A 16,754-nucleotide genomic window follows, 5' to 3' on the forward strand; every position below is an offset into this window, starting at 1 on the left:
TTGCTTGCTGTCCTCCAGCGGATCTGTTATAATAAAAGAAACTAAAAAGCCCCTTAGACAGAGAAATAAAAAATAAAAAGCTCCTTGAACAGTGACTATAAAGTGTTACTTAAAAACAAATCTGTGACAGTTTTCTCACTCTTTAATTCTCATTCTGCTAAGAGATTTTTACTTGTACATTGTGAGCATATTCTATATTTATTAGGAGAATAGTTGGCTAGCTAGCTAGTCCATTGTCAAGTATAGCTGACAAGAGTGTGCTTCATCAGTTCTTACCTGAAGTTCAATTGACAACTGGGTTAGCGTTTCTTCAATTGGTAGATCATCTACAAAGAGACAACTATTGTTTTTACTACTGAACAATGTCATTGATACAAATACACAAATTGCAGTTAAGATGAAACACGTCTATTCAGTAAGGAATACTGAAGAGCAATATTACCAATATTACCAAGAGGTCTTACCAAGTTCCACTTGTGACAGCTCTGGAATTTCTGCCATTAAACCTGAAAAGTAGGCTTGAAGGCCTCTGTGTGCAGCTAATAGCAGTCGACAAAGTCTTCTGTGCCAGGAGTATGCACGCTGTAGACAATTTTCTGACGGAACATAGAAGCTACCCTTTGAAATAAAAAAAGTAATGGGCTTTTATATCAAAAGAAGAAAGAGGTAAAACCTAACAAGAGTGCAAACATAATACTGACATTTTTTTTAGTCACAGGCAACCTTGCAATTTCTTCTGTTTACCCAAGATCACACAATCACAAAAAGCATTAGCATTCCCAACAAAGGGCAAGGGCTGAATGATGCAGGTTTTTTGTTTTACTGAGAAATTTGTTTTTGTTATATTTCACTGAAATGTTGTTAAAACTGTAAACATTTTTATGGATGTTTCAATGGAAAAACTGTTGCAAATTTTAAATAATAACAACTTACAGTCACGCAAAAAATTTTTTTTCAATTACATCACTTTTATTTAAGCTACAGTTTAAATGAAATCAAATCTTGATATGCCTGCATATGTTAAAAAAGAAAAAGCATTTTATGTGGTACACTTACTTTTTCATATGACTGTAGGCAAGTTGCTGATTTCTGTTACCAAAAAAAAAATATGCTTGACTTACTCAAGGGGCATGATGCTATGCTTAATGTGCTTACTGGGCTTGTTTATTTTAAAGTTTACTTAAGGCACTTTCACACCTACTTTGGAGCAGTTATTTCAAATTCTGGAGTAATTTTCTCCATAGTACATGAACAATCCTATCATACCCTAGTGTGTATCAAAACAATTGAACCATGAGAGGTATGAATATGACTCGACACTGGAAAAACGTAATTACAGGAAATACTGTGCATTAGAGTAACATCTGTGCATGCTGTTGTCATTCTACGACATTGCTGTTGACCATGTTTATAAAAAAAGGTGTTAATTCACTTGTGATCAGGTCATTTAATCCACATATGGTGGGAATGAGAAATGAATAGCAGTGTCCTATGTGACAGATGATCATACCCTCTAATGTTATACCCCAAGACTGATGCATGTAGGTAGGGCATCCTCATAATACAATTGCTTTTCACATTTGGATACTGGAAGCATATTAACTTTAAAACTATGAAGTGTTAATCAAATATTCTTAAAGGAATATCATTAAGAAACACATATCTGGGGAGTGGTGTGTCCTCCACCTACCACACAGTCCTCTAAGTTGCAAGAAGCAGGTCATAGACATGTTATATAGTACCTGCCAAATAATACAAAGAGTACACGACACGTGTTTCACCCAATTTGGGGCTCACCAGGTGTATGCATGTTTGCTTCCCTTTGTGGGATCGAACCTCAGATGTCAGTGCCTGAGGTGAAGCACAGTAAGTGTACAAGGTCTGAGGCTTTGCCTCGGGCGCTGATGTCCAAGGTTCAATCCTGCAAGGGAAAGCAAACGTGAGTACACCTGATGAGCCCCAAACTGGGCAAAACATGTGTTGTGTATTCTTGTGTTATTTGGCAGGTACTGTATAACATATACAGGTATAGTCATATTTGTCTGCCTGGGGATCACCTTCAGAGCTCAAAGGAGGTAAGCAATACCACAGCAGAATGAGAAGGGGTGCAGTCTCAAGGTATAGTCTCATTTGGACCTTGCATCCAAACAAGACAGAGCTACTGTGTTATGCACTTGTTACTACTGCCTTGTGCTATTGTAGTCATCATTTTCACTGTGCACCCATAAACTTCATTTTCATTCACCCAGTTGGTACCTTATCTCTCTGCTAGTGGATATACAGTATATATTTTATATATATACCATTTTCAAAAGTAAATGCCAATGTAAAAGTCAGTGGAAGCTCCCAGTAGTGTGTGTATCAGAGAGTATGTACTTGAAACTGCATTTACAATACATTCTGAAGGAAACAACTGTATTTTTATAAAGCAACTTTTAAGCACAATTCATCAGTAACACTAGGTGGCAGTATGTTTCCTAATTTTTGAAAAACGGGTCATGAGTGTTGCCTTAATGCTCACTGCTGAACAGTTAGCTATTAACAACTTTTTCTTTTGCCTCTGGCACAGTACTGATCAGGACTGGATAAGCTACCTGCTTATATTTTATCAACAGCACATGTACTACAAGCAGCCACATGCAATTGTTTTTCTTTATATAATGGCTAATCAGCTGCTTTCCAGTATGCTTTATGCTACATTTTACATTAATTTTCATATTGTATTAACCTGACAGTATCTGTTTCATACTGAGTTATTGTAAGGAAGGCGGCACAGTGGTTTGCACAGTGGCCTTATACTGAATAAACTTCCTTGAGCTTGAAATATGCTTCCACATAGTTCAATGTCTTTTTTTCCAGGCATTGATTCTACTTACCAAAGATTCAAAGGTAAATTAAAAAGCAACTATAAAATTTCCATATATGAGTATGCATGTCAGTGTGGGTGTGTGTCAGTGTGCATACAGGGTGGCATTCTGTCTTTTCTCTAGTGCTACTTAGCTCCCTAAGCTGTGTGGAAAGGTGATTTAGATTAGAATGTAATAAGAAGGGTAGAAGAATGTAATGTATAAATAAGGGTATAAGAATTTATTTATTTAGCACTTTTAATACAACTGAAAGTTGACTGAAGTGCTTTACATAGAATAAAAGCTAATAATAAGAAATAAAATCCAGATGTAGATTTAATTATAATATACTAGCTGTGTTAACTCATGCTGTAAAAAGCCTGAGCTCCCAGAAACTATTGAAATCATTAGAAAAAAAATTTAAGTTCAGAGTTGGTGGTTTCGTTTTCCGGACGTTCTCACCCCCCTTGTCTATCAGCAGCTAAGCAAGTTTCTCTCGTTTGTCTTTCCTTGGTGGTTTCACTTTGGCGACAGAGTCGCTTTCTTTGAGCTTCATGCTGTAGCCTCACACTTCCGGGCCGGACCGACAGACACACACACTTAGATAGATAGATAGATAGATAGATAGATAGATAGATACTTTATTAATCCCAAGGGGAAATTCACTTCCACGCGTAGATGTATATATATATATATAAATGGAAAACGTTACACATACATAAACACACATACACCAACACACAAACATAAATAAATTATATAATAACACTAAAATCTTAAAATTCACCTTGTAACATATAGGAGGCCAGTGAAGAGAAGCCAACACATGAACGATTTATTCATTTTGTATGTTGCGGGTCAAAACTCAAATACAGGGCATTACAATAATCCAAACAAAATATGAAAAAAACAAGAATGAGCTGGTGGTAGGAGATGTTAGGCTACCCACATGTACAGAAAATGCCTTGCCTTTGAGGTAATCTGCAAACCACCTAAGAGCATTACCCCAAATACCAACCCAACGCATGAACCTGTTAATCACAATACCATGATCAACTGTGTCAAAAGCAGTACTCAAATCCAAAAAATGAAAACTGCGGACCTCCCTGAATCAGCCATCAACAGAAGATCATTCATCACTTTTAGCAGCACTGATTCTGTGCTATGAAATGTACTGAATCCCAGCTGAAACATATCAAGAATATTGTTGTGCCCCAAAAAAGCCTGTAGCTGGGTACCCACAACTTTCTCCAAAACTTTGGAAAGAAATGGTAATTTAAAAATGGGATGAAAGCTACTGGAAAGCAAAGGATTAAGGACTGCCTTTCCTAACAGGGGTTGAACTGCTGCACGCTTAAAGCAGCACATAGGAAAAGTCCCTGGTTGCAAGAAGTTATTAAAAACTGACAGTACACTAGGACCAATTACATGAAAAAACACCTCTTTAAAGAATCAAGCAGACATAAAGTCAAGAGGACAAAAAAATGGCTTCATACAATTCACAATTTTCCTCAGCTCTGAAAGAGAAACTGGCTGAAACTGATGATGCCCACAGATGGATCCTGAGCAACAGGCACAATATTAGCTCTAATATCAGTAATTTTACAGATAAAGTATTGCAAAAAGTCATCAAAAACGAGTGATGACCCAGCTTTTGCAGAACCCCAAGATGGTTTAAGCACCACATCAACAACAAGACCTGAAGTCGATCCCTCTTCCACTTTTTCTCAGCCTTCCCACACATTGTTCTAAAAGAACAGGTAGTGTCATTAAACCACGGCTGTCTTTGTGGCTTATGTTTACTCTCTTTAAGTGGAGCTACAACATTCAAAATATCCACACAAGTAGATGTGAATTGATTCACAAGCTCATCAATACTGAGGTCCAGAGTGGATGCATTGCCCCTAGACGATAAAGAAACAGTTTCGAAAGAATTACAAAAAAGATTAGCAGATCAAGCTGCACAATCAATAACTTGGAAGAATAGTCACTGAAAGCATATACTGTAAACTGGCAACAATTGTAATATAGCTGTAATCTGAAAGATATCCATCATCTGTTTCAATGTTACAAACAGAGAATCCTGACGAAAATATTAGGTGCAAGGTACGGCCATGTTAATGGCTGGGGCCTGTAACAAACTGAACAAAATCAAAAGACTCCATAGCATGTAAAAATCTCTGGCCAAAAGTTTAGAAGTAATTACAATATATGAATATTAAAGTCTCCAAGAACTAACACACGATCATTTAATGTCTTGACTGATGACAAAAATCAGAGAATTCTGAATGAAACCATTACATGTGTATGTGGTTCTGTATACCAAGACACGGAGAACTGGATGAGGCAAATCTAACTTAACCAATTAAACCAGCTAGAAAACGTCTCAGTAAATAATAACCTACATTAAAGTGATTCTTAAAAACTACAGCCAGACCTCCTCCTCAGCCTGTAGACCTAAGTATTAAAAAAACTATAATCCAGAGGAGAAAGTTCACAAAAAGGGCTCAGGTCACTCTTGCACAGCCAAGTCCAAATCACAAGAGACAAAATTTTCATTTAAAAATAAACATTTTTTTCAATTGTGATCTAATATTGTACAATGTTATTTTGATATAAGAGCAACCGCTTACTAACTGTTCCGAAGATTCCAGTAGGCAAAGGTTGCCATAGTTAACTCCATCACTTTGAAGCCATGGGAATCCTATGATACATCGGAGAGAATCCACCGACTGATCCGTGACCACAGGTTGAAGACCAGTATATCGAAGTTCTAGAGACAGGTGATTGATCAGTTATTCTATTGCGTAGATACCACAGGTTAACGGACCACTGAATAGCGGTAGTTACAACAGTGCAAAATGTGTGACCAGGGATGGATCATAGTGTGATTCCACTACAAGGCAATTTGCGTAGTCAGCAGGATTTACTTTGTGTATGGGTAGAGTATAATGGCAGTGCTGAGCGAGAAGGTGGGGGCTGATTAAAAAATAGACCTCAGCTAAAGTCACAAAGAAGTACTCCTCTAGCAGTGCTTACAGGCAGTTCCTGTATGGGTGTGATTAGAAGTTCTTCTGTTGCACAGCCTAGAAGGAGCTGTTTCTGAGGGCCTTTGTTATCTAAACACCTTAAACCACATTCACCACAATGCAATAGGTGCAACCTGGGATGGATAGTGGCGTGAGTTTGAAATGAAACAGTCACACACACTGTTAAAATGTGTATGGTGCAGCATATATCAGGGGTCCATGAAGATTTTGTGAGTGTAAGCTTAAACAGGAGAAAAAAATGTGGAGCTACAAAGTGCTTAATGGGGGAAATGGCCAATGGCTTATTCATGTGTGGAAGCACAATCACACAACCATCCATTATTAATCCTCTGTGGATTATTTAGAGCACCTACACTCACAAGTGTATAAAACAAGTTAGTAGGAGATGTAAAGGGGATGAAGAGAAAATCGAGAAGAAATAGAGAAAGAGAGCAGGATTGTGTGGTTGGGCCAGTGCAATGGACAGGAGGTGAAACGATCAGGAATGCCCTGCAGTAAAATGAGGGGAGCAACACTCCAGAGGTGGACTGACCCTGCTGAACAGCTTCAAACAGGGGCAATTATGGGCTCCAGGGGTAATGCAGAGACTGGCGGAGATGGCAGGCAGGGGGAGCCGAGTTTGGTGGGTCCTAGCCGATACTGTCAGAGGTAGCTAGGATGTGAGCCAGATGGAGAACTGCATTCGCCTGTGTTTCAGCCATGCTAAGCAGGATCATAGGAATGTGCACGGAAAACAAGAGTGACTGAAACACTGGGGAAGAGATGGGAAGAGCTAATTCTGACCCTTGATTTTGTTCCTGATCTTAGCTATTTATTAACTTGCACTTATTTTATTGGATTTATCCTTCCACTGCACTATAGTTTATTTAGAGGATTATTTATTGAATACTTTTGAAATGCAGTTCACTTTGGAAACCGATTGTTATTGTCAATAAAACCCAGATTGCACTTTTTCACCTTTGAACCTGTTGTTGGGTCCTCACTTGACTTAGTCCAACCTCAGTTATTACTGCTACTCTGGAAACCCAGTGATGCCTATGACTGCCTCCATCGAGCATTACAGTATGCCAATATTGATCACCATGCTGCAGCTTCTGTGAGTAAATATTCAGTGATGCATGTTGGTCAATAGCTTCTCTCACATATCTTCAGGCTCTAATTAAAATGCCTTTAGTTTTATAGAAACAGGCAGCTCTGATCCCTTATACAGTATAAATGCAATTTTGTAAAAAAAAAAAAAATCACCTCACAGTATCTTGGAGAACTCGGCTTAGTTCTGTAGACTCTGGCAGTTTCACTTGCTTTTAACTCCCCAGGTAATCCCTGACAGCCTCAATGATAATATAATTAGATATATGTGGAGGCTACATCATTTGTCGCAGAACTTGTTATACGTTTTGCTGAAGATAATTCTTTATGTGTGTTTAGTGTTGTTTTTTATTTCAGAATATAATTGGAACTTATCAGAAACCTTCCTATTGGTATTTTGTGATGAAAGAGAATCTGCTTGCACTTCTTAGTACTGATGATTGCATTAATTCTGAGAAGATCACCATCTCCATTCATGAAAGTGCAGCTCCAAACCTGCACTGAACCTTTACCATGCTTTATTGTTGTCTGCATAAACTCATCCATACAGTACTCTCTGGCTTGTCTGCAGATACACTGCCTCCTAGGTGAGCCAGAAATGTCATACTTTGACTCATTTGTTTAGAGCATTTGCTGACATTGTCCAAAACCCCACTCTGAGTCTTGTGGCTTTGTTTCTGATTTAGAAATAACTTGCAGCAGTTCCTCCACAAAGACCAGTTTTATAAGACTTCTCCACACTCTAGATGGAGAATACTTGGGTTCCAGTGGCTTCTATAAGTTCAAGTTGATAGCAGTGCTGAACATCTTCTGATGTTGAAAGATTTTCAGTTTTTATCTTTTGACTTCTTCACTCCATTTCTGTGGCAAAGAACTGCCTTTTTAGGTCTTTCACCTTGCCTGTTCATTTGAAGCTCATGTGTGCTGTAAAATTTTGTGCTTGCACCTTCTTGCTATCTTCACTCTCATAATGAAAGAAGTGACGACTTGAAGGTTGTATTGTCAAATATGCCAAGTTTCAGGTCAAGTTTTATTCCTTCTGTACCTGTTTTCTTCTTTCAGTTAATAATGTAAAACAAAGTTATATGAAAAATCTCTGGTGTCTACCACAGTACTTACCACAGTACTATATACATATATGATATAATGTTAATTGTAGGAGAGCTTTCTAACCCCATCACTAAGTCATTGAACTGTATCTGCTGTTTACCTTTTCCATTTGTTCTGTCACAGTGGTTAAATATAGACTCCAGACCCACTTGTTTACCATATTATTTTACCTTTCTACTTTTCACTCTCCTTACCATTCAACAGGATTGACCTGACACCACCTTCCTGTTCAAGTTTAACATAATCTGCTAATTTTCAAAGTTTAAGCTCAATATTTTTCCTATTTATACAGTTTTATTAGTTTGTACACTTTTTGTGTTCCAGAATTGTTTAATTATTTTAACCCTGCATGCCACCTTGTCATGTACCCTACATTGTGATTTCCTACCTCTGTGACACTTACAGTGTAAAAGTGTTTGGTTTACATACACTCTTGTCCTGTATCTACCTGCAGTGCATCTCTTGCATCTTAAGTGCCTTTAAACGGTATATACTGTTAATGTTGCTACATTAAATAAAGTTTACTAGCCAACCGGCGGCGTAGCATACGCTGCATAATTATGTATTGATGGGTGAACACTTCCTGAAAGACACAGTTATCGAAATGAGGTGGGTTTGAGTATACGACTGTAAGTGAATAAAAAGATGTAACTTTGGAGAGAGCAACATACAATTGTCCGTGACTACAAACTGGAGGACTGCCGCCTTACCCCCACCTCCCAGAGCGAGGGACGGGGCTGGACGGCGACCCTCTAAGAAGTTGGACGCCAACCGCTCGGGGGTTGCGTAACTATTTAGCAGGAGGGAGTCTCGCTCATTATCGGAATTAACCAGACAAATCGCTCTACCAACTAAGAACGGCCATGCATCACCACCCACAGAATCGAGATAAAGCTATCAATCTGTCAATCCTCTCCGTGTCCAGGCCAGGTGAGGCTTCCCGTGTTGAGTCAAATTAAGCCGAAGGCTCCTCTCCTGGTGGCGCCCTTCCGTCAATCCCTTTTAGTTTCAGCTTTGCAACCATACTCCACCCGGAACCCACAGACTTTGGTTTCCCGGTTGGCTGACCGGCGGGTCATTGGGAATAACGCCGCCGGATCGCCAGTTGGCATCGTTTATGGTAGGAACCACGACGGTATCTGATCGTCGTCAAACCTCCGACTTTCGTTCTTGATTAATGAGAACATTCTTGGCAAATGCTTTCTCTCTCGCTTGAATTGTTGGTGGGCGGGGCTCTGTCATGCGTATCCCATGGTCTGTCTTGTGTGCCATGGTTGGCCGCTTAGTGAATTGTTGGTGGGCGGGGCTCTGTGAGTTGCCGGGCGTGGCTCTGTCTTGCATGCGTATTGCTTGCCATGACTTGCCTGCGTCTTGCTTGCCATGGACTTAGTGAATTATATATATAGATACTATGCATTCAGATATGGTGCTTCTCAGGATTCAGTACTATAAATGTTGCTGTATTCACTTACATTCTACCACTAAGGCATTCAGTGTGAAAACATAACAGTCAGTTCCACATGTATGCAAAGCAAACTAAGACATCTTTTCCTTAGAACTAATTATGTTTCCCCTATTGTTATATAATTAGAACAATTATGACAAGAACAGGCCATACAGTGCAACAAGCTTGTCCATTCTATTCAGCTTAATTGTCCATAATCTATGTCTATTATTCTCTGAGTGAAGAAAAGCTTTCTAACATTTGTGCAAAATCTCCCCTTAACAAATTTCTAACCATGCTGCCATGTTTTGCTGCAGAATTTATTTTAAAGTAACAGCTAAGATCTATTGTACTAGCTCCTTTGCTTCAACTGAAAATGTTCATTTTCTTCAATCTCTCCTCATAGCTAATACTTTTTAGGAATCAGTCTAGTCACTCAACTCCAGAATTTCTGTAGTGTTATAATGTCTTTCTTTTTAATATGGTGAACACAACTATACACAGTACTGCAGGTGAGGTCTCACTAGTGCGTTATATAGCTTAAATATAACATGTCTGGATGTAAACAGTGATTAATCCACAATCTACCCCAGATCATTCTCATAAGGTAAATATTTCAAGTTTCAGACCTCCCCTTGCATATTAAAATGTAACGTTTCTACTTTCTAAGTGTGTTATTTTCCATTAACTTAACATTAAATTTCATCAGTCTCAAAAGTTCCCAAGCTTGCATGTTGTCCAAATCCCTTTGTAACAACCTGACTGATTCTACATTATTTGTGCTTTGTACTAGTATAGATTCATCAGCAAAATTAACCAGCTTAAATATTCCTGCTGAGATCGTTTATGTTCGGTTAGAAGAACAATAGCCAAAGTACCAATCTCTGAAGGACACCACTTTCAGCATCACCTGATTCCTCATCAAAACCCTTTGTTTCCTGTGTTTGAGCCAAATTGTACCCACGTCCCCTCGGATTCTTACTTTTTTTAGCTTGATTACTAGCCTTTCATGTACTACTTTATCAAAAGACTTTTTTGACGATCAGGATAAATAGTATCATATGCATGTCTCTTATTGTGTGCTTTTAAAGCTTCCTCATAGAATTCCAGCATATTTGTGAAACACGACCCTCCCCATCTGAACACAGGCTGACTACTGTTAACCTTTTCTAGGCATGTACGGCTGGATCTTTTTGTTAATAACTGCTTACATTAATTTACCTGTGATTCTAAAACCTGTAGTTCTATGGGGCATTTGAGGAACATGTCCGCGTTCACTGGCTTTCTTAATGAAGCATGCACTGTATAACATGTCACCTCTGCTTATAACTGGACTTGCATCAGTCACTTAAATTCCCCATTACGCAGGAGAAAAATCTCCCTTTGACTGGGTGCAGAACTGAAATCTGCAATCAGTGCTCTCCCATAAACATTAAAGCAATGGCTGATTTATCTTTTTTTAATTTAAGGTGACAGGGGAAAAAAGCACATTTTTAAGCTATTTTTTCTCATGCTCTTGGCTCTCTGAATTGTTTTGTCATTTTTGTTTGTTTAACTTTTTAAATTGTTTTTTCTCTCGATTGACTATGAATTCAGTCATTTTATACATTCAGCTTGATTGTATGTAATGTTATTTTCATCAAATAACATTAATAAAAAAAAATAAGTTGATGACCCATCTAGAGCGTCTAGCAACTCACATTTGGGTCACAACCCATAGTTTGAAGAAACACTGGGATAATGTAAGGAGACTGTTAAGTCTCAGCTTTTAAATCTTAAATTTTAAATTTTTTCTGTCCACCATGGCCATCGGACCTTACTCTTAATGTTAATTAATGTTGACTTATGTTTATTTTTTATTGTGTCTTCTATTTTTCTATTCATTTTGTAAAGCACTTTGAGCTACATTTTTTTTGTATGAATATGTGCTATATAAATAAATGTTGATTGATTGATTGAAATCCAAACTAAAGACTTACTGCTTTTGTCTAGAATCCTCTTACTGGAACTGTTGCTTAGTACGCTGATCATATTGCATCTATATTTTTTAGTTATAAGCTAAAAAATATGAGCTTGGCAAATACTTATGAATTGTTACTGACTCGCTTCTGTTCTATTTGTCTCTTAGGTATCTTGAATTTGGTGCCATTGCTACTTTGCCAGGCTGTTCCACTGCTCCTGTCTATGGAATACGGCATCTTAGTGATTGGGAAACTTATAAAGAAGGTTATCAACATAGACCATCCTACTTATTTACTGTTATACAAATGTTGACTTCAGCATATGCTCATGAAACTATAACATGTCCAGGAGGGGAAATGTGGTGAGTTTGCCAAGATCAGAAGTAGTGAGATCTCATTGTAAATGAGCATAGAGTTCCCTGGGGTATTTTTCTCCAGGAATGCTGTTTTGTTTTCTTCTCCTCCTCCAGTGTTAACTGGTCATATTTTAATTTTCATATTAATAGGAATTTAGGTTAGCATGACTTTGTTTATATTTAACCTTTGAGGTAGAGGGCAGAGGCAGGACTAGCAGTGAAGTCACTGTTTCTCTGGTGACATTACTGGTCATCATGTCCTCTTGGAAAGGAACTGATTAGGCTGCAGTATACCCCTCAAATCAGACGCTGTGAGACAAACACCACGTGTGACATTATCTTATATATAAACGTCTACATGTGGAAGTGTGAGTGTCTGTCCGGCCTGGAAGTGAAAGGCAGAGTCGGGGTAAGGGCTCCACCTCTGAGGATACACAAGTGAGGCCAGCACGTCGGCAAAGCGAAACCTCTGAAGAAAGAGTCACTCACTTAGCAGCTAATACAGAAGCGAGGCCAGCACATCAGTAAAACGGTATCACTTTTCCTTTTCCAGCCATCGCTAATACACAAGTGAGGCGAGTACGCCAGCAAAAAGAAACCTCAGAAGAAAGACAGTCTCTTAGCCGCTAATGCACAAACAATGTGAGCACGTTGGCAAGAACAGAGATGCCCAAATTAGTTCCATTTAATTACCTGACATCTCTACATTTCAATTTTTGTTCTGACGATTTCAAAAGTTTTTAGGACCCAGGGCTTACACAGCTAGTCTTTATATATGTATGTAAATGTTATAAGGTGTTGAACTTAACTGTTATCCTTTAATAACTGTTAATATGTACACTTAAATGAATTAGGTCATCTGACTCAAGTTATCATTTTCAAAATCAACTTTAAACCTCATTTGTTCAGGAAGGTATTTAACTTACCTTGACATTCAGACCCTTTCACTCAGTCCATGTGTACAAGATGACTTGCACTTGTATCACAAATTATGTTATTTGTTTAGAGTTTTCTTGGAGTATTTGTATTTTTGAATTTTTTAAATTCTCATTTATTGTCCCACATTCTAATTCAAAGCTTTGTGTTTCCTGTATTTATCTTTATTTAGTGTTTAATGCTTATATTATTTTTTATTCAATTATTTGGATTTGATATTTTGTTCTGCTTTCTTTTTGTTCATTTTGAATTTACCTGAAAACACTTAAGATCATGATAAAGGTGTAATATAGATTAAATGTTTTGTTTATTTGCATTAAGCCCTCTGAGCCTGACAATGAAAAATGTCATACAAGAACAATTTAAATTAAACTGACTGATTGCCATATACAGTTAAGTGCACATACAGCACACTGTTGGTGAGTTGAGAGATTGCTATGATAACAACCACAATATTCTTCCATGAATTACCCCTAATCCATTGCTCTTTGAAATGTTTAATTATAGTGAAACATGCTGAAATGTCCAACATTGATTAGTGTGTAAATAACACACTCAGCACTTAATTGGACAAACTCAGTTAAGTATTATACCGTACTTGTGTTTATGTGCTGTTTCATTAATGCATCTAAAACAGGTGATCTATAAACATTTTAGTATCTGCAGCTACCTATTTTAGGTCTTCATTAATGAATACATTTGCAACAGTGTGCACCTACTTTGCAGACACTATTTTCATTTAGCTAGCAGCAGCATTAAAAGCAAATACTCATAAAAATAAAAGATTATATTTGCTTCATACATTACAGGGTTGCTTCCTGGAGGGCCTTTCTGTTCTAGCAATGACCTTCTACTGCCAGCAGACTAATATCTACCCATGGACATACTGCTGTGAATCAGCAGTATACTTACTTGTGTGGCAGACAGCAGTTCAGCAGGTGGTGGAAAATATGACAGAAGCAGCAATTTTTATGTGCCACACTGGTTCCTTTAGATCTGATCACCGACCATGTCTGACATTTTCTGCCTTTATATATGACTATTCTCTTCCAAATAAATCATTCTTTTAGTTCTTGTTTTAGCTGTGGCATTTCCATACAACACCCCCAACTCTTTTTTATAGCTTTTATTGAGACTACTGATCCATAATGATGCTAGCTGAAGCAAACACTTATTCAGTGTTGCTCGGCAGGTAAAACTGTCACTGAGTTTAAAATGTACATAATTACATTTATTATACATACATAATTTGTTTGGCCCTTAAAAATGAGCATTTAAATATTGAGACTTTATTGCATATTTGAATATTGTAACTTTCTTTTCAGTCACATATAATGCATTAGTAATATTCTGTATGTCACTGACTCTTACTATTGTTACTGTGCCTGGAATATGATTTTCATGATTATTTAGTATGCCTGATACTTTACAATCAGTATTCGGAAAGAAGACAAATTTATGGCTCTCAGCATCTGTTTTTGCCTCTGTCCAAGACTTTCCAGCCGATGTTTCTGCAGGAATTCCTACCTTCTACATTACCAAACAATGTTGTTGATCCCTTTCTTTCCAATCTGGCCTTGCGTATTGTATTGTTCATTTCTACTGTACAAGTTGACTCAAAATCGAATCTTCCCCAAACCATTTTTTTTTGGAGTCTGGAATGGTGTTTAAAAAGTTTCTATTTCTTACTACCATCTTCTGATCTTGCTACTTGATTCTCTTGAAAAGTTGTTCCTCTCTGTCAGTATGTTCAAGTGCCATTAACATTCTAAATCCTTCTTTTCTCATAATCTAATTCAGACTATGTCTTCGCTACTCTTTCTTCATTTCAAAATTAAGATATTCGCTTTCGTTTTCATCTTTCCACACTATCCTAGTGTTTTTAAACTCTAAAAACAGAGACTTTGGAAAATGTTTTCCAAAGCCATATACTTCTGAAAATACTGGCTTGGTGTTGCATTGTGGATGGGTGAAAAAGTAGACTTTCAAAAACACAACTTCTAATTGTGCTCTAATCTGGTTGTGCTAATTACATGGCCCTTATCTGATTGTATCCGGCTCATTACGACATCTCATTCTCTGATCGATCACCCTCATAGAAGGAAAACAAAAGAATTGCTTTCTATGGGGCCTGTTGTGTTACTTACGTCTCGAATGCGTTTTGTACACTTAGAATGCTGCCTACATGCACAAAAAGCAAATAATTTACTGGTTGATACAATTTTGTGATAAATCCTGTAACATCTCTTATAGGATTTTTCCACTGATGCATGCATGTCTTGCATAGCAAATGTCTACATCATATGCATTTTTGGTCATTTTATTGTGGATGGAGATACTTGTGAAAACGCTAATGTGGGAGGAGACAGTTTTCATTTAAAAATGACGCATTTAAATAAAAACAGAGTAATGTGGACACGGCCTCAGTGGTTCCTAATCCTATTCCTGGGGACCTGGTGCCTGCAGTTTTTTGTTCCAATCAGTTTCCCAGTCAACGTGCCATTTTCCTTCTAACTGATCATCTTGTTTAATTAGCTTGTTTCTTCTTATTCTGCATTTAGAATACAACTCTGGTGCTAGATATATAGTACATTCATAAAAAAATTAGATATACTGGTAGTTTTATCATTGTCTTAAGTTCTTAATTCCCTTTTGATATTTTTAGTTAGTTCATCTTTTTTCTGTGGAGTTTTTTCCCTTAATTGTATACTTATAAGAAGAAGGGGAGTAGACATTGGGGAAAATAACACTGACTGATAAGCTGCAACTACTTCAATACATGAGCTACTAAAATAATCATTAAGAAATAAGGTCTTAAATAAGCAAGACATCTGGTAAAGCAAAATGAAAATCACAATGACGATGAATATGTCAGAAAATCTAAACATAAAACAAAAGCCAGTTTTGAAATTTCTGCTGTCAGGTTTTTCTGGATTCTGTGTTGTTTGCATGAATGTCTCTTCTGATCATTGCTAGGTGTCATATCAAAAAGCAGTTAAGGGAGCAAACAACACAATATAAGGTGTATTAACAGGAACATGACAAATAACAGTTAAGAACTTAAAAATATGAACATAAAAAAAAATTCAAATTCTGATTCAAATTCAAATATTTCTGATGAATGTACTAGAAATCTCACACTGCCATTTTTTTCTAAAAGCAGAATACGAGGAGAAAATGTTTGGAGCAAAGAATATAGCCAGATGGGGACCAGAGAAGTGGGAAGAAGAAGAAAACCATTGACCTGAGTTCTCAAACCCTAAACAAACTAGTGCTTTAAATAATTCTAATTCTAATTAAAAGATCTCTTCTATCCCAGAATGCATAATTGCCAATTGTGGTTTTGAGTTCCCTACAGACCTTCTGTTATCTGAAGAAGAAAAAGCTAAATAATTAACCTGCCTCATCTGTTTGATCCTCCTTCTATGCACACTGCTTTTACTTTAATAAACTATAGTAACTTTTACCTGTTTAATACAGATCACTTGGCTGTAGTGTTTACTGGATTCTTAGTAGTCATTTCTAGAAGTTGCCACCATCAGTTAGTTGTCTCTTTTTCACTTTCTTCATTATCATAAACTGTGCGAACCTTCATGGTAACTATAGTAATTTTGAATTATATTTGGAATAGAAACTCTTAAAGCAAGTGTATTTATCTCACAAAATGCACACAATAACAAGCCATGAACATATATAAGATCGGTTATTGGCAAGGATTAGCTTCTAACTAAGCAACTGGTGTGAAATAAAAACCTGCAGCCTCTGCAGCCCACCAGGACCAATAATTCTTCTTCCCTGCCTTAAATGGACAAACAGACAGACAGACAGACAGACAGACAGACGATAGATAGATAGATAGATAGATAGATAGATAGATAGATAGATAGATACTATATTTGTCCCAAAAGTTGAAATGACACACCATCTTACTGAGGAAACATTTTTTACAGAGCAAATAACAT

The 16,754-nt window shown here is 37.3% G+C and overlaps 1 protein-coding gene across 1 annotated transcript in view; it reads right to left on the minus strand.

The window, feature by feature from the left end:
* fam135b (family with sequence similarity 135 member B) overlaps positions 1-16,754 on the minus strand; it is a 211,707-nt gene that overhangs the window by 43,298 nt on the left and 151,655 nt on the right. The window contains exons 8-9 of the mRNA XM_039736980.1: positions 465-618; positions 277-326 (exon numbers count right to left, since the gene is read on the minus strand). Of these exons, the coding sequence (XP_039592914.1) occupies positions 277-326; positions 465-618 (204 nt within the window). The remainder of the gene's footprint in view (positions 1-276; positions 327-464; positions 619-16,754) is intronic.

The sequence above is a fragment of the Polypterus senegalus genome, chromosome 15, assembly GCF_016835505.1.
Source record: "Polypterus senegalus isolate Bchr_013 chromosome 15, ASM1683550v1, whole genome shotgun sequence".
In the NCBI taxonomy this organism is placed as follows: Eukaryota; Metazoa; Chordata; class Cladistia; order Polypteriformes; family Polypteridae; genus Polypterus; species Polypterus senegalus.